Consider the following 18,569-nt stretch of genomic DNA (forward strand, 5'->3'; position numbering starts at 1 on the left):
GCAGCAGCAGGAGTTGCTCTGGTAGCTTTCTGTAGTCAACGAAAGATTGGAAACTAAGAGCTGGCATTTTGCAAGGGGTGCCCAGCATCTACTCCTGTCTAAAGAGGTTGAGAACCACTAGTCTATTGGCTTTCATCTGAGGATCTCCAAGCACTTTACAAAATCGCTGTTGCCCACCAGGCAGGTGGTGTTTTCCCTGCACCGCTGTCACAAGCTGTTGGACAGAGGGATGAAGGGCAGCGACCCCGAGAAGCCGTGATATCTGAGACACATGCAATAACCTTGAAAGCACCCATCCTCCATAAATACGATACAGGGATTTCCTGGAGCCGAAGCGGTTTCCTGCGATGGGCAGATAAGGATTGTAGCAGCAGGCGACTCAATATCAATTTGAAAGAAGCTTTGCAGGTGATCAGAGACAGAAGCCAAATACAAGGCGCTCTCTCAGGCGGAGGCTTCCCGCAGAAGTCCAGCCGCAGCCTGGGGTATCTCAGAAACCCGCGTCCAGGCATGTGTCAGTGCGCCTGGCCAAGATGGTTGTGCTAGTGTGTGATAACTGGTGCTTTTGAGCTAGTTGCTCTGACCTCTTGTCACTTGTTGAACTGGAGTCTTAGGCTCCGGCTACATGTTACGTATATTAGGCCATTAACTGGTTAAAAGCGCAGTAAATTTAGACTGGCCACATGTGCAAAGCGATTAGCCCACAATGAACGGGTTAATTGCATAATCAATTTAAACCAGCCACACGTGCAGAGTCATTATCAGATGATAAATATGACTATCCAGCTATAAAAGGAGCCAACTCGCTATGAAGTTATTGCTTGAAAACGTGCAACAACTCTGCAGCTGGTTTCTATCCAGTTTTCATCTGATGGTGTGACAGGGCCCTTGGATCTGGGCTGGCCGGTCCAGTCCTCATTTACCATCCTCGGTGTCGCCTTCTCCTCTTCCTCCAGCTGCCCTCCCACCACAGCACAAGACGCCGACTGGTTTTGGAAGAGGCGCGCCGTTACGGTAGAAACGTGACTGTGTTTCTACCGTTTGTGTTTCTTGCAACTACAAGTGGGGCAAAAGACCCCTCTCTTCAGCTTGAGAGGAGCTGGTTTTCTGGAAGACGTGGGTCAGTCAAACCCGAATGATGAGGCTCAGTGCAGGGGTGGCTGGATGAAACTTTGTGGCCCGTGTTATGCAGAAGCTGAGAGCGAGCTAACGGCCTGTTCCAGCAATGAGAGTAGATGCCACTAAGCACAGCGGGCATATGAAACAGGTTTGGAGCAGCTTCACTTAGCATTCAAAGTGAGATCTCTTTTCACCTCCAAAGCCATAATTCATACTGCACGGCTTTCTGCCCCAGCCCAAGACTTTGCCCACCTCTGGGAGGGAGCCTTGCTGAAGCAGCACCTGATTTATGGGGCTTTACATTTTACTGGAGCACAGATGAAATCATCGTTTTGTGCCACAGCCAAGTGCATTAAGGGACACGTGGCTCCCACCTCCTGCTCTCTGTCTGCCCCATGCAGGCGAGTGCAGCGTCTTAATGAGCCTGGTGACAAAGCCCTGTCCTTCCCGCAGCCACACACCCTTCCAGGGGGGGTTTAAGGCAGGACAAGGAAAACAGAGTCTGTTCCTTTATAACGCACATCAGCTTGGTCTCCTGCAAACGCCTACCTTCCCCCAGAGCTCCCCAGCATGGAAACCTTTTGCCAGCCAGTCATAGATGAGCCTGGATCAGGCACGTTGCATTCGGTGGGGCAGGGACTCTGCTCGTTCCTCTGCCCTGATCTTGTGCTAGCGACAATAACCACCCTTGCCCTGACACCCCCACGGGTGTCACAGAAAGCACCAGATTTGCAATCATTTCTTCTGTGCCTGAAGAAAGATGCCTGTGTCCAAAAGCTTGCAAATAAATATTTTTTTTTCAAACAGCTAGTTGGTCTAATAAAAGATATCCCCTCTACCATGAGCTCTGATTTCATCTGACAGAGGGGCGCACAAAGCAGCAGCACCACAGAGACGAAGGAGTGGGTGCATTGCGGTGCAAAGGGGTGTAGGTTGTAGTTGCAGGCAGACAAGGTTCTTTGAGTGAATCTGATATGTTTCATTAGACCAACTTAAACAGTTGGAAAAATAATTTTTTAGCAAGTTTTCGAAACCTGAATGCTTGCTAAACATTTTTTTCCCCAGCTATTGAAGTCAGTCTAATGAAAGGCATCAGATTCACCCAAAGAACCTTGTCTTTCAGTGCAAAGGCCTTTTAATGCCCTTGTGAGCCAGCCATGCCCTGAGTCTCCTTCCAGGAATGAGCCAAAGGGTGAATGCTTCTCAAGCATCCAAAGCCCAGATCCACAGTAGTAGTTAGGTCCTCGAATAACCACCTAACTCCCATTGCAATCAGTGGGAGTTGGTTGCTTAAGTAGAAACTGGTGCCTACATTCCCTCCATGGAAATGGGCCTAACTGATGTAAGAACATAAGCAGCATTTTCAGACAGTAATGTGGGTGTGGAGGGGCCCCAGTCCCCTTTGTTCACAACAAGGCCAGACTTTCCAAGGTATTTAGTTGCCCAAAGAATGTACCTTGACACCTCACTCCTCCAGACTCAGTCACTCGGGGGGTTTTAGTTTTTTATCCCGAGCTTTACCATGTGCGGCTCCGGGAGAAGAATCCAGGCAAGGGTGCCGGCCTGCACAGACATGGATAAATGAAGGCACAATTGAATTCAGCCTCCATACGTTCACCTGCGATACCAACACAGCTCTCCCCTGGCGTGTAAATGAATCTGTGTAAGTGGAGCACATGGAAAGAGGCCAACCAAAAGCCGGTGCTTCACCCAGGGGTTGTGGGCAGAGCAGATAGCACTGAAATAAACCAATGGCTAGACAGAAATAAGCCTGGGCAGGCAGGCAAGACGCTCGCTGTTCCTAACACGGGGCAGGGTTTGTTACCTGGGCTGACTGCAGGGGGGCTGCGGAGGTCTTTAGCCCAAGCTGGCCTGCCTGCTCCGAGCCCCTCACCCCAGGGGCCTGTCTGAGGTTATACTTGAGCTAAAACTAGCTGTGTCTACATATGCAGTTAATGCAGCTGAATAAACTCTAGCGGAGTTTGCACCGGAGTTTATTGCTTCCAGGCTCTGCATTTGCAGGTGCACCGAGGACTGTAGCATGTGGAGCCAGGTCAGAGCAGCCCTGGCTGACATGGGGCCTGGGACTCATCCTGCCAGCCCAGGGCTGCTCCAACCCGGCCCAACGTGCTGCGGAGAGGCTGGCTGGGGTATGAGGGTGCTCCAGTGTGGGGCTAGCTGGCAAGCAGTCTTGTGCCCCAGCCCACCCCATCACTGTCTACACGCACATTGTGGCGAAGTAAATAACTCTGCCGTAGGGTAGTACTTGTGTCAGGCAGTACTATCCCATGGCAGAGTTAATTAATTTACTCCACCCTAATAGCACCACACATGCAGATGGTGACATTTTACTGTGGAGCTAATGAGTCAACTCTGCAGTAAATGTCCCGTGGAGATGTCCCACTGGCTGCAAGAATGAGGCAGGAAGCACACGTGTTGTCTGGCCAGTGTTAAAGCATTCTGGGTTCTCCTTCCTCTTCAGCCTCAAATCTAGCAAGGGGCGGCCTCAGTGTGTGCAAGGTGCCTTTTGCCATGCACACATAGCCTTTTGCCACTGGCTGGGCCGACTGATAAAGCCCTCGTAAAAGTGCAGCTGGCTCACGCTCACCAGTGGTTGCTTCAATTCTCTCCTTACCGAGCACGCTTGACCTATCGCAGCGCTTAGCATTGACCAGGCGGTGTCGGCACCCTCCCCACCATCCCACGAGGAGGGCAGAGCGTGTTCTCCTTGGAGTGGCTGCTCACTCCCGGGCCAGCATGGAGCCGGAGAGCAGGAAACCTGCCTCTCCTGGGCCCTCCATTCCCCTGCTGTTGTCTGAGGAGGGTGGAAAAAAAAAATCCTAAGCAGAAAGGACAAACGCTGGACTGGGGAAGAACAAAGAGGCAATGGGGCAGAGACCGATCATAAAGGGAGCAGAGTGGGGACTGGGACTCGGAGACATCTGGCCCAAAAGAGGAGGGTGCATCTAGCTGGGTAAGGAGACAGGCACCGGGATGAGCAGCCTCTGAAGTGAGGCCTGGGACTGAGTTGGCATCAGAGTGGGACTCGTAAAAGGAGCTGGAGGGAAGAGGGATGGGTCAGGACTGTGATGGGAACAGGCTGGATGGCACAGGGCAGATGTTTTGAGGGGGGAAGGGGCTGTAGATCCAATGCCCCCAGAGCCTGATATGGAAATGCAGACCCCCTGAGACCTGCCATTCCTCTGCTGCCAGAGCTGGTAAAACCCATTGGCAAAGCGTGTCTCTGCCTCCTCCACTGCTGATCTACATGAAGGATGACAGCCTACTACTGCTGCCAGTGAGTCCGTGGGCTCTAATGGCAGAGCTCTTCTTGGAGGAGCCCTGGCGGGGTCCAGAGGATGCCCCGGGAGGGAATTTCTGTGGTTACAGTTCATGTCTTTGCAAGCCTACCGGCTTACCTGCCGCTGGGGCGGGCAGTAAAAAGGCAGGACTTGTGCACCAAGGCAAGCACTTGGCAGTTGAGACCTGCCCAAATGGAGGCAGTCTGTTCAGTCTCAACCCTGCCCCTTTGCTGCATGTGTTATGGTACCCATGGGACTGGACGAAGGTGACTGATTTATCCCAGCTCGACTTGACTTGGCAAGCTTGACAGCATGCTTTTATTGTTGGTTTAGGCGTGCAGACACTCCTGTGGCGCGCTGCACACCAATGGTGTTGGAGCAGTCCCGGTTCCAAAGCATTTCCAGGTTATTTCAGAGCAGCGCTAACGATGCCTATGCACGCCTTGTTCAGTCTAGGCAAGGTTTGAAGCGCGTTCGTTAATTAGTTACAAAGTATTGATGTACGTCCCCGCCTTTTAGCTTTTCAAGCAGGAAACAGGCAAACAACCATAGCACCTAGGGCCCTCAACCGTGGGAAGTGAAGTGAGGCATGTTCTTCCATCTCAGCAGGGAGAGGCTGCAGAGGCAGCGCTGTTATCGATCATGAGGAGCCAATACGTAGCTAAAAAGCATGTGGCATGAGCGCGAATACTGCCGCACTCAGCCGTCAGAGGCCCGTTGTGCCATCATGTTCCCCTCCCCTGGCTGCAGCTCGAGCGAAGTTCAGGTTTACTTGCTGGCTCATTCCCAGAGAGCAATGGAAGATGCAAGGGGAAGCACCTTTGCATGGGGGGATGGAGGTGAAAGGAGTCACGTCTATGTCTGCAAACACCTCGAGCTCTTAGGACGTTTCCGGCCGCGGGACGGGGCAGGTTCGGAGTTGTGCTTTAAATCCCAGCTTGGAAAAACTCCGAGTCTCGGTGCAAAACAGTTGCGGCAGCCACGTTTCACATCGGAGCCCTGGAGATGCGCCTCGCCATGGAGCAGTGTTGTCAGCTCTGCTTCTCTCGGGTTTGCTTGGGAGATTCGTGACCATTGAACTGGTCAGGACCTGGAGACTCCCATGTGGTGTCAGGGTTGAAGGGACCTCAGGAGGTCACATCCAGTTCAACCCCCTGCTCCAAGGAGGACCATCCCAGTAGAGCATCCCAGACAAGGCTTTGTCTAGCCGGGTCTTAATTACCTCCAAGGATGGAGGGTCCTCCGCCTCTCTGGGTGACCTGTTTCAGTGCTTCATCACCCTCCTGGTCATCACCCTCCTGGTGAGAGAGCTTTTCTTAATATCCAACCTCAACGTCCCTCGCTGCACCTTGAGCTGCCACCAAACCAGCCCTGCCAGCGGGGCCAGGGGGATCTGCAGCATTTGGGAGCAGTATTTGCACAAGGGGGATCAAACCGTGACCCTCCGTTTGGGGGAATGCCCATGTGGAAACCCTCTCCTGCCAAGAAAGGCCCTCCCCGGGTTATTCACGCAGGAGAAATCATCATCATTCATTTCCAGCCAGATCATTTTAGGAAAAAAAAGCAAAGGGCCATTTCTGCCAGTGGCAATTTGTAGGTCCTGTTGATTAATGGCCGTATATTTTCCACGCGAGCACCAGCGCAGCTGTCGAGTGTGAAGACATCTTCTTTTCCCCCGAAATATTTGAAGCGGCTTTATTTCTTTTGGGGGTGTCACATGTGATGGCGATGTGCTGTGAGTTCGGTTTTAGACCGCAGTGACCAGTCGCGCCTGTGGGTGACATTAGCATCGCTTTCGCGACTAGTCGAGGGAGGCGTCTTTCATTGCTTTATCCTGTTTAACGTGGAGGAGCAGCAGAAGCCGTCCGAGCCCAGGAAAGTACTCTGGCATCTTCAGAGAAGTTTTCGGCAGGCAAAGTGGTGGCAGATGCCAGTTTTATTCGGGGTAATGCTTTTGTTGCAGCTGGAGTGACTGTCAGAGGCAGGCAGCGCCTCTGTTTTGTCCTAAAGCCAGTCGGGGCAGTGCAGGTGGGTGAACACTGTAGAAAAAAACCAGCGTGCGTTTAAATTCTCCTCCTTTGTGTCCGCACCTTTCTCGGTTTCCTTTTCAAGCACTGATCCAGCCACGCTCTTCCCCTAAATAGCGAGTGTTAAATGAATGCTTCGGAAATCTCCCAGGAAGGGCTGCTGGATTTCCAACGCTGAGGTTTTGCACGGGAAACCTTTTGCCCGTGCAGACAGGAGCCGCGCGGCCTCTCACCGTGAACGCTCCCTGCTTCCCGGGGCTGCGGGCCACGAACGGCTCGTAGCAAGTGACTTCGAAGCAGTAATAAGTCAGAGGCAGCGACCATCTGCCCAAAACGATTCACAAGCAGAAAGCGTGAAATTCATTGATGATCTTTTTTCTTCCATTTTTTCCCCTGTCCGTTAAGAATGGGCATCAGTTTTCTCTGCCTGCCTCACCAGGAGAATACGCGAGGAGCGAGACCTTCGGGGTGGGATATTTTATTGGCCCAACTGTGTAGTTGGAAGAGATGTTCCAGCTCTACAGAGTGCCCTTCTTTGTGCCCAAAAGTTTGTTCCAACTATACAGGTGGCCCAGGAAAAGTTCCCACCCAAAACCCTTCCCTCTTGCCTGTTTCCTCGACCATCCTGGCTGCCACAATCCTCCAGACCTTAGCTCTGGCCAGAAATGGTGGGTTCATTCATTCTTTGTGCCCGTTCATTTATTGACCTCCCTGTCGGTGTTTTTTGTGACGTGGGCAATCATCTCCTAGGAACGAGACTGGGACGTGCCCCACCGCCCGCGGCAGCAGGGACTCGGTTTGGGCTGCAGGCATGCTTCTTGCCCTTGCAGCTGGAGTCGTAACATTGCAGCGCTTTGCCGTGTGAACTATAATAATATCTCCAGAAGTGATATTATTTCAAGTGTGGGAACGTTATTATTTCATCGTGGATCTTCTCTTGCCTTTTCCCAGCGGAGATTGGGGATTACGACCCTGGGAAGCACCCAGAAGGCTACAGCTCCAAGTTCCAGTTTTTCCCGAAACATTCAGAAAAGCTGGAAAGGAAAATCGCAGAGATCCACAAAACAGAATTGAGGTAACTCTCTTCCAAGGTGTAATGGGCAGCGCTGTTCGAGGGGTCACCTGTATTGATTCGTGCCAAAATTACCCGTCTCCTCTTTATTTTATTTCCACTTCTCTCCCGGGTTTTCAAAACGAGGTTCCTGCGTAATGAGGTGAGTGTCTCAGTGCCGTGGCGCACCCGCTAGATCCGGAGCACGGGGACGAGGGCTGTTGGTAGCGTTTTTCACATTTAAAAGGAAGAAAGTAGAGATTTACAAACTTCCCAAGAAAAACTACCAAAAAGTACTTCGATAGGCGGGTAATCAGAAAAAAAAATAAAAACCCCAGTCTTCTTGATCCAGCTTATTTTCTTATCCTTCTGTCGTCTTTAAGATGAGATTTAAAAATGAGGTCCTGGCATTTTGTAGTCATTAAAGACCGGGCTTAGAGGGGTCTCAGTGGAGGGCTGGGGATATCATTTCCCAATGGTGGGATGTCATTAGTTTGCAGCAGAGACGTGGGGCTTGGGCAGCCGGTGCAAATGCAATATTAATATCTCCTTGCTGGCTATCGGCCAGTCCTGGAGCAGCTTCTGGTTTTTGCTGAGTCTCCAAGTCAACCCAATTTAAGCCTTGATTAAACATCCAGGACGCTCTCCAACCGGGCAGCGGCAGTAAACGGATTTCTCCCTGGGTAAATATAGTCTGCCATCACGTGCCACCCTGGAGGGACTATTATTCCCATCCTGGTGTGAGATGAGAGGCACCCTAGAAGAGAAAGATATCCTGATTGTAGTATGGCAGGGCCATTATACAAGCCGTGTCCTCGTTCACGACACGTGGCAGCCCCCTGTCCATTCGGCGTGCAGCCTGTGTGGAAAGCCGTGCGACGGGGAGCCAGGCGATGCAGCTTGCGAGCTCCCTGGGGAGATGAGGCTCCGGGACCGAGGGCTCTGCAAACCGAGATAGCAGCGCTCATCGTCCAGCACTCCTGCGAGGAGGTTTGGACAGGCCAGGGTCCGGAGATAATGAATTGTTGCTGCTTTCAGCAGCTGTCCCGTTTTCCTAGGAGCGAGTTGTGTACTTGTTTTTAAGCCATCGGGCACATGGTCGCAGGCTTTGTCCTTTGATGTCCTTTGATGTGATATGATTTAAAGATGCCGGAAACCCATAAAATGGGATGCTGTGCGCAGAGCCCTTCCCAGCCTGAGCTGCGGGTATTCAGGTCAGCCCCGAATCTGGCAGGTGCCCCTCTCGCCCGTTCCTCTGCCGTGTTGCTAAACCCTCTTCTCCGGCAGGTCGGGAAGGGCAGACATAAGATCCTAATTGACGGTGCTTACCACCGTGCAAGAAATCTGCCCAAGTGGACACATGGCACTGCTGATGGAGACGCTCACAGCCTTTTCCTTTCTTGCAGCGGTCAGACGCCAGCTACTTCAGAGTTAAACTTCTTGCGAAAAGCCCAGACGCTGGAGACCTACGGGGTTGACCCGCACCCGTGCAAGGTAAGGCCTTCCCTGAAAGCTGTTCTGGCATCAGGTTTCCAGCCAGTCACAAAGCAGGTCACGTTGATCGGGTCCAAGGGCAGTCACTTGTCATCCGCTGCCCCGTCGTACTGGGTGGCGCGTGTCGGCCCGGTGAGGACGTGCTCCGCACGGTGTGCACCCGAGGAGCGGCCCCTTGGTTTGGATTATAAATAGCGATAGAAGTTTTTCCGGGAAACCATTCTGCAGTTCAGCCGCAGGAAGCTTGAAGGCCGTGAGAGGAGAGTCCATTGAAGTGAAGGCACGTGTAAAGACCGTGTGCAATCACCTTCTGCAGCAATGCGTATTTGGGAGGTGCCGACAAGGTCAGCAGAGAGCCGGACAGGCATTAATCATCCTGACACAGGGCTAAGTGCCCATCTCTCCCTAGTTTTTTTCCCAAAATGCTTTTGATTGACCGGGAAACTGTAAGTCATTGCATGGGGCTGTCACGTCCTCACTTACGAGAGCATTGTACAGACGTGGATGGGGCGTGGAGAACAGGCCGAGCATCTTTTAATGAAGCAAGTCTCTACTCTGTGGCCATCTGGGATTCTGCAAGGGAATTTCCCCAGCCTCTGGACGGTTTGCACGCGTGTTTGCGCGTGCGAGGAGCCGCCAGCCCCAGCTGCTGGCTCAGTCCTTTGTTTTTTGAGCTCTGTTTTGGATTTGTGAAGCCACCAGTGCTTGTACGGAGCGAGACCAGAGCAGGGGGTGGACGGTGCAGGGGCAGGGGGAACAGGTTGCTTTGTTGGTTCGGTTTTCTTAGTTTGCCAGACTCCGGTGTTGAGCTAGCCGGACACGGATCAGCCCTGGCACTTCCCCACGACACTCGACCTCTCCGACTCCCCTCGCCCTCGGTCTCCCATGCCCTCTCCAGAGGCGTTCTCCCCTCTTCTGCCCCCAGTTCCCATCACGGGGGCTGCGGCCACCACGGGGAGCCTGTTAAAGTCCATGACCTTGATCGCTGGATGCCGAATGTCGGGGAGTGTTCAAGGCGCCTTCCTGCGGGCCACCAGCATGCAAGGAGAGAGCAGGCATTAAGAGAGTTGCTGTTGTATCTCGTTAGCTAAATAGAGTTCACGTGGGTAATGTCCTGGCCAACATCCATACAAATTTTCCTGCTCAGGGAGATGGAAACAGCAAGACCAATAAAGTGTAATAAATAAAGATTACCGCCCTTAGCTTCTAGACTCCTGCCAGGCAGGGAGAATCTGGAGCAAGCTGCCCCGGGAGCAGCGAGAGCCGGGGATCATTCGGATACAATTAAATGGGAGCAGACTGGTATTTCCACTGCTACGCGGTCTGAACAGCTGCCGACGGAAGGAGAAGACGCGCTTGTATTATCTGCAAGGGATGATGAGGCTCCCGGCAGCCAGCTTGTGCAGGTTCGGGTTCGCTTTGTGAGACAGCCGGAGCGGGTTGATGGATGGCGCGTCAGCCGCGGAGGAAGGATGCTTTCCCTTTTACCGTGAGAAAATCATCCCTTTATTTCAAAGCGAGACGGGCTGGTTTTTTTCCCTTGGGTTAACAACTACCTCCAGTTTATCAGCCCGGCGAGACGTCATTCTGCGAGTGATGGATAGGATGCGTCGAGCTCTGGGGAGACATCCTATTCAAACGTTTTCCCATTGGAGGTTTGCAAATTCATCAAACCTGAGCGGCTTTGCACAGACGCTCTGGCATCAGGGAAGTCCCGGTGGGACCCGGGAGGGGGCACATGGGAGGGTCCTGAACCTTGCCGGCCTGCTCGCTCGCTGTCCTTGCCAGCCTGGCCTGGAGTCAGCGCTGCCAGGGATCCCGGGGCTCTGGGGCAGCTCGTGTCCCTTTGTCTGGGTCTTAACCTGTCTCCGTTGGGGACCTTCATTCTGGATTTCCCTTCCAGAAGCAAGGCCCTGCCCCGTTCTCACTTGCTTTGCCTCCTCTCATTGCTCTCCACAGCCTGGCTGCCATGTCCCCTCCAACCTGGCATCCGTCCACCTGGCGCCTTCGGTCTTGGCCTCTGCCCTGAGGCTTCCCGAGGGAAGGGGAGAGGCAGGGCACTCTCTCTTTCATGGCTCCATCTCCCTAGGACTCCTCCTTCCAAGACACTGATATCCTTCCCTTCTCAGCCCCAGCCCATTGCCTCTCTCTAGCTGGGGACACCGCTTCTCTCTGTAGTATCCTTAGGAAAGCTGTGCTTTGAGGTACAAGGTTTACAGCAAATTTTGACCGGACCCCTTGCCCAGTCTGGTGACCGGACCCATTGCACCGTCTGGTGACTGGCCCATTGCACAATCTGGTGCATGCCCATTGCACGGTGTAGTGACCAGACCCATTGCACGGTGTAGTGACCCCGTTCTGTCCCTCTGACATTTCAAATAAGAGGAAATCAGTCTGGAAAGGACCTGGAGATGCCATCTAGTCCCTCCTGCTCAGGACATGGCCAGCTAGACTTCCACGCATCCTTCCCCTGCGCAGCATCAGAGCCCAGAGCTTCCCATTCCCGCAGGGCAGATGAGCCGTGAGGCCGTGATGCTGTATTTCATTAGCAGTTTATTTTGCACCTTTGGTCCCTTAAAGGGTCAGGAGGGGCCTGAGGGTTTGTTCTCTTGAGTGACAGGAGAGAGCAGGCTGTGGGTTCACATTTGGGGGGTTGCTTAGGGAACCTATTGGTGCTTCGTATCTTGGGGGTGGTTTGTCTTTTATCAGAAGCCAGTCTGAGGCTTTCTAGGCAGGGCAGGGTGCAAATCTAAATAACAATAGTAATAACTGTGGGGGAGAGCATCGTGAGAGTGCGTGTGAGCATATGTGTGCGCACGTGCATGCACGGGTCTCAGAGCCTGTCGCTGAGTGTGACTGGTTGCCAGGGTGTGTAGCACAAGTCAGGCTGCTTTTATGAGCAGAGGTTGCAGCAGTGAGGAGCTCCGAGACTTTATGCTCCGATGGCAGATTGAGATTTTCCCATGGAAAGTTTTCCGTGGAGTACGGCCATTCTCTTCGCACGGCTTTCCTCACTTTGTGGGCACGTGCGTGTGGACACGTGTGATGTGTGCAAGAGAGGGCTGGGCTAGCATACAGCTTCACATGCAAAGTGACCTGTTTGTGAGCACTTTGGCTGAGTGATTGAATCAAGAGGGAAATTCACTTCTCTATATGTGTTAAATGTGTTAAATCCGAGAGTCGATAGATGATGATAGAAGAAAAGTCGACTTTAAAACATAAATCACTTCATTTTTACCAAGCCCCACGGAAAAGTGTGAAATATTCATTGGGGGGATCTATTTAAGAGGCAGACAGGTCCCCACGAGCGGTCAGCTAAGCTGCCTTTCTGAAGTTTCCTTTTTCATTATCTGTAGAAGTCGGGGGTGGCAGGGATGAAATATGAAAGAGCCCAGCTGTGAAAATAATCTCTCTCCTGCAAAATGATAATCCAAGAAAATAAAATACTCTTTGTGACCCAGCTCAGTTCCCAGTGACCCATGAATCCTGCCTTGGTTCAGCGCAATAAATATTTCTGGAAGGAATATTCCACACGGCTGATACCTTCCTCTTCCCTGAATGTATATTGCTATATTAAACGCTCCACGTGAATCAGAGCCACAGTAAAATGGGACTGTGCTGAGCAAAAGCATTTGTCGTCCTGAGCTGCCCTGAGATGCTTCTCCCGTCAGAGCCGTGCTAAATCACAGATGGCGCAGTTCATATTGAATGCAGTTTTTCGACAATGCTACATTTAATTTCTGTTAATGTGGCTTAGACGCTTCGCTTCCATTTTCCGTGGTTTCATCGTAATTTTTGTTGGCTTGCTTCTGAATGGGTTCGTTAGCAAAAAAATGCCTTTTGTAGGACATTTTCCCCAGCTCCCTTCCTACCTGGCCAGAATACTTTGGGCACTGAACAAAGGAGGGAAGGGAAAGGACTTTTTTTTAAGGGTTTCAGTGACTAAGGAGCCTAAATCCCAGTAAAAATGGATGGTGCTTAGGCTTCTAAGTCATTCAGGCCCTGAAACGATACTGAATTACAACATAATAAAAAAATGTGGATTTTTTTGTATTTACAGCCCAATATGCTGTGCTCTGGGGGGGTGGGAGGGTTGCGGTTGTGGATGTGCACGTTTAGGACACATTGATTAGTGCTGGCTTGTGTTGTGTTTGCCCTGGCTGTATCCTTCATGCATCAAGTTTGTATTTGACAGTTTTGAGAACCGTTATGGCCTGGGTAGCTAATTTCTCCCCCCTGATGGTATCTCAGATACCTAACGAGAGGAACACAGGGTATTTTTCTGTTGCTTCTGAATCATCTGTGTGATATCCAAGCCAGTAGGTGGATCTACACGTGCACATTTACTGTGCAGTAACCTAAATTACGGTGCAGTACAGGCTCATGTCTACACATGCACACCCATACTGCACAGTAGCTATGGTGACTTAGGCCGGCTTGGGCTTAAATTTGATACCTGCATCATGCAGGACCTCAAGGCACCCTGGCTGAGAAGCACTGGCCCAAATCTAGGCAGCAGAGTTGCAATAGCCCTGAAGATGCAGCAGCACAGGGCAAACATGCCTGAGACCCAAGTACTTCTTCAGGGGAAGGGTCTGCATGACAGCCGCCACAGCACAGCCCCCTGCAGTCACTGGCTGAGCTAGCTGGAGGAAAGCAAGCATCATGCAGGTATCAAATTTATGCCTGATTAGTTACTGCACAGTAACGCACGTGTAGATGCCTTACTGCGCAGTAACACCGTGTGTGGAGACTGACTTGGGACTACCTTTAGCACCTTGCATTGGTCTTGGTTCACTTTCCTTTTGTTGTCTTCAGCTCAGATCTCCAGTGGATCCAAATCCCTTTGGCTCTGGGATCTTTCCAGCTCATTCTTGCAGCAACTTTGGGCGATTCCCTACGTCTTGTTTTCTGAGTTCATTTGCACTTCTCCAGAGTTGCCGACTGCTCTCATTCCTTGCTGTGCTCTGCCCCCTTGTCAAGGAAGCCAGTCTTCTCTCTCTTCTCCCTGCCAAGTCCTGGGAGTCCCTGACCACCGCTGTTCCCTTCTCCTCTTCATCACAGCAGTCACAGATTGACATCCCTAACTCCCATCACGTCACTCTGTGGCTGCCAAAATGGTCCTTGGGTGACAGCAGGCAGCCAGGCCAATGCAGAGCAAGCAGCCGGGAGAAGCGATTCACAGCCCCTGGATCAGAAAGTAAAAGCTGGTGTAAACTGTCTTTGCACCTCCAAATGGCTAGCTGCAGCAGGTGCTCATGGCTTGGCCTGGCAAGACGCGTGTGCTTTGCAGCAGTGCTTTCTCTGCTCACAAAGACGGCCGGTCACTGTGGAGATGTATGGAAATCTCTCCTCTTCCTCAGGCCGCAGCTGTTGCAGCTCAGACATGATTCGTTTGAGGATTTAAGGCTTGCTTTGTGCAGGAGGTAGAATTGAGTCCTGAACTCCTTTTCCTGTTTGCCATTCACCTTCTAGGGACTGACATGAGTTTTGATCTGATCTGAATTTAAAACCAATATGTAGGGAATTCATGTTCTGGGATGTGATCGGGGGATTGAGCTCCCACACAGCTTTGATGCCTGTATTTTGGGTAGCTTTCACTCTGCCCTGCAAAGCTGGAACATGAGGACGGAAACTGTATTTTTGTGCTGGTATGGTGGAAACAAGCAGGGAAAGCAAGGATCGGTGCCCCCTCCCTTATCAGGGATTCCTCCTGGCGGCTGCAGATCCCATGCTAGGGCTGGAGACCTTCTCAGTTTTGATGGTTCTTGCTCTCAGGCACAGCGTGGTTTGGAGCTGAAGGAAGTCTGTATCGCACCATGCAACCTGGCTGGTCTCCACCTGGACAACTGACCCGGGCCATGCTGAATGCAGAGGACCAGCTCCAGAAGACAGAAGGGCAGAGAAGAGCAGACGTCTGCTGACCACGTGTATTGTCTGTGAAGAAGGTGTGCTGATTTATTCAGAAATCCCCACAGGCATGGGGCTTCCAGCCTCTGTTTCCTTGCATGGAAGAGTCTGTAGGGCCACAAACTCCCTTGGTAAAAATAGTGAACCCTCTCCAGGAGCCTGTCACTCGAATGGGCTGATGAAAAGAGAAAACTTCCTCCCGCGGCACTAGTCTGGCGTCTGGACATGGGGTCAGCAGAGCAAAGACAGAATCAAGCTTGTCTGGAGCAATAAGGCAGGGGCAGCAGCATCCCGGCTGCGAGAACCAGCTGCTGAGAGCCGCCTGCTCCGTGCGTCACACGACTCTGGTGCATTTACCCCGGGATGTGCTGGCTGGGGGGCAGGAGAAACACCGCCGGCCGGCCGGCCGGCCTTGCACAGAGCCGGTGCGAGAACCGTCCTGGCATCCAGTGCAGCAGGGCCTGGTGAGAACGGACTGCCAAAAGACGTCCTCCACGACCTTCAGCATGATACAGCCACGGCAGGGGCTGGAGCTGTCGGAATGACACGGCTGCGATGGCACTGGCTGCATGGGCTCATTGAGCGAGCAGTGGGCCACGTGTCTGCTAGGAGCAGGTTTGGGGGCAGAGCAGTAGCTTAGTCCTAGGGGTGGCGATGCCCCAAGGAGTACAGGGGCAAGACCGGGCAGGGCCTTTTCTGTGCATTTAAATACGGCACTGGGGTGGTTTTGTGGGAGTCCCAGGGCTGCTAGCTCCCGGTAGTGCTCACCGGCGTGGAAGCACCTATATTCAGAAATCACGCATCACCCTCCAGCCGCCTCCATAGCTGATTTGGTCTTGATGGGTGGTGCAGGGGGGGGCCCTGATTTAGGAGCTAGCGCCTTGCAGCTCCGGATGGCTGAGCAGAAGGCCTTACCTTTCCCCTGGCTGCCTTCAGAGATAATTATATGTTGCTGGGCAGAGGAGCGATCTGCTTGTTATTTAATTAACTAACTGCTTCAAAGCTCACTTGTCTCCGGAGTGCACCGGGTTGCATCAGGGCTTTCCTGAGGGTGCAACAGGGGAGAGTTTCTCCCTGCATAGAGGAGGGGCTGGGGTCCTTAGGGTTCAGGCAGGAGCTGAAGTCATGCACAGAGGGCACCTGCTTGGTGCACGGGGCTGCACGCCACTTGGGATTTCCCTCCCTGCCTCTGGGCCCTTGGCACTGCTGTTGCCTACTCTAAATCTACGCTATAAATCTGTCCTCACAACACATTGAAAATCCACTTTCTAAAGGGAAGTGAACTTCGGTCTGAACTATAGAACAACCCCCCGTGCTCCACGGCGCTTCAAAAAGTGGGCACCTGCTCTTTCTTTGCACATTTGCCAGTACAATCCATGGTGGCTTCACCGCAGCCTGGCTGTTGTGATTAAATTAAACTACTGACCTGCATGGGACATGGCTCTAATGACTGGCCAGCTGCAAATGCGGCCCAGAAAGCCACAAGTCAGAGGGGTTTTTTCACAGAGTCCGAGTTGAATTATTAGTGAAAGGACTGGCGATGACAGGATTCAAGGGCAATGTTCATTGTTTGTGGCTTTCCCCGTAAATCAATAGCATCGCGAGCAGGGGAGCTGCGTTGCTTTCTGTGCTCATGGATTCTGCTAGAGTAGCTCCTTCTGCGGGTTTTTTGTAAGCACCTGAAGCCTCCTGCAGACAGGCTGAATGTCATGGTCAAAATAAAGCCATCAAGACCTGTTCTCTCAGCAGAATTAGGCCGGGAGGTTCATTAACGCCACCTAATTCAGAACTAAATGCTGTTTTGACTTGTAACCGTTGCCAGTGCTGCAGCATTTTGATGAGCAGATGTTGTTGTGTTGCAGGATGTGTCGGGAAACGCGGCATTTTTGGCCTTCACTCCCTTTGGTTTTGTTGTTCTGCAGGGAAACAAAAGAGTTCACTTCATCAAATGGTGAGTCCCGCGTCCCTGTTCCCCCCCTCCCCCCATTTCCACACGTTTTGAGTGTTTCTTATTTGTTTCAGCTGCTTGTGTCAAGAACCACTCGCTTGCTCACCGATGGCACACCTAAGAAATGTGCTGGGTGTAGCGGCCTCCTGTTAGGAATAGCTCAGGTGCTACCTGAGCACCTCCCCACGCAAGATGTCCCCGGGCTGCTATCACTGGGCTTTGGCGTGGCTGCACCCACGGGTGGGCCTGGAGGGGAGTGAGGTCCTTGCAAGCACGTGTCTTGGTCCTGCTCCGAGGGTGATAAACTCCACCAGGGAGGAAAAAGTCCCTTTGCCTAACCCAGGGGAGGCAGCACATCCTGTGCCCCTGGAACGCGGACCTGCTCTGCGATCCGGCTGCCTGGGCTTTGCACAGGTCCTGGTTACAGCACAGAGTCAGAGCAGAGGGACCCCACGCCTGTTGCAATGGCTCCTTCCACATCAGTTAATGAGGATTAAATGCGTGGTGTATACAAGTGCCCCAGGAGGCCTCCAGGTCCCTGTGGGCTCATTAGCAAGGGCGGGAGGTGGTGCGTGTTAGTCCTGGATGATCACAAGCCCCGGTAACGATAGGCGCCCTTGCTGCCTGAATTCCTCGTCCCCACCTGGAGGCAGAGTCTCAGGTGAGGGGCCGGTTGGCAAGGCAGAGGCCTTCCCATGTCTCTCACCCTCACTGTCCTCCTTTGCCACCCACCCCGGTGTCATCTGTCTCGTCCCTGGGTGTGCCCTCTGCCTCGTCGGCTCTCGTCCCATGCGTCTCCTGTTCCCACAGCCATCGCTCGCCACAGGCACTCAGACATGTCTCCATGCAGACGTCAGCCACTGGCACCCTCTGTCCCTTAGAGCCACGGCTTTGGGACACGTGTGGCCACTACTGTGCATGGGGGGGAGGGGGTGCAACCAGGCCTGGGTACAAGTGTCTGCTTTCCACCCCCCTGCACGCAGTCCGTGCTACCGCACATTTATTCTGCACGTGGCAGCGTCTGCCTCCTGGCAGAGGCCTGCCCTAGACCCCCTTGTTGCTGGAGCCAGTCTCCCTTGCAAGGCAATGCCCTGGGGTCGGCTCTTGGAAGCTGCCGGGAGGGACTGGTCCCAAGCTAGGAGGTCTGTTGCTGGGTGCAACTGAAAGGTCCCTGGGCCGGGGCTCAGGCTTGGGTTTGGCTTCTTCCCCCCACAATGGCCCTTGTCTCCCTCCTCTGTCCCACGTGGGAAGGCCAGTGCCCTCCTCCCTGGAGGAGCTGCCAGTGGTGCTCAGTAGGAAGGGCACATGGGGCCAGAGGATGGGCCTTGGAGTTGACTGGCTTTGCCAGAGGTTGCTCATCTGCCAGTCCTCTTTGAACCGTTTCCTCCTCTGGGGCAGGGAAGTTTCTGCCTCCTAGCTCAAGCCTCATTTACTGCCTTCATTTCAAGCATCGGTTTGCACAGTCAGGCATTAGCAAGGTTTAAAGGCAGCATGGACCGGGCAGCTATGTCCACTCCCCCAACTCTAGTTAAACCTGCATTGGCTCCGTGTGGCACCCACCCCCGTCCAGATGGGCTTTGTCTGTATAGGTTTAACCTCGGGGGGTTACATGAGAGCATAAGAGCTGCCATTTCTGGGTCAGACCCTCGGTCCATCCTGCCCAGTGTCCTGGTCATACAGCAGCAGAGAGGGGATGGGGTTACCAAGGGTTTCCCAGG

At 52.9% G+C, this 18,569-nt stretch overlaps 1 protein-coding gene across 4 annotated transcripts in view; it reads left to right on the plus strand.

Annotated features, from left to right (window-relative positions):
• FRMD5 (FERM domain containing 5) overlaps nucleotides 1–18,569 on the plus strand; it is a 252,495-nt gene that overhangs the window by 216,300 nt on the left and 17,626 nt on the right. For all 4 annotated transcript variants that reach the window (XM_019533922.1, XM_019533923.1, XM_019533921.1 and 1 more), the window contains exons 6-8: nucleotides 7,400–7,523; nucleotides 8,906–8,993; nucleotides 16,766–16,854. In XM_019533922.1, coding sequence (XP_019389467.1) covers nucleotides 7,400–7,523; nucleotides 8,906–8,993; nucleotides 16,766–16,854 — 301 coding nt within the window. The remainder of the gene's footprint in view (nucleotides 1–7,399; nucleotides 7,524–8,905; nucleotides 8,994–16,765; nucleotides 16,855–18,569) is intronic.

The sequence above is a fragment of the Crocodylus porosus genome, unplaced genomic scaffold (assembly GCF_001723895.1).
Source record: "Crocodylus porosus isolate Cpor-Errol unplaced genomic scaffold, CroPor_comp1, whole genome shotgun sequence".
NCBI classification, from domain to species: Eukaryota; Metazoa; Chordata; order Crocodylia; family Crocodylidae; genus Crocodylus; species Crocodylus porosus.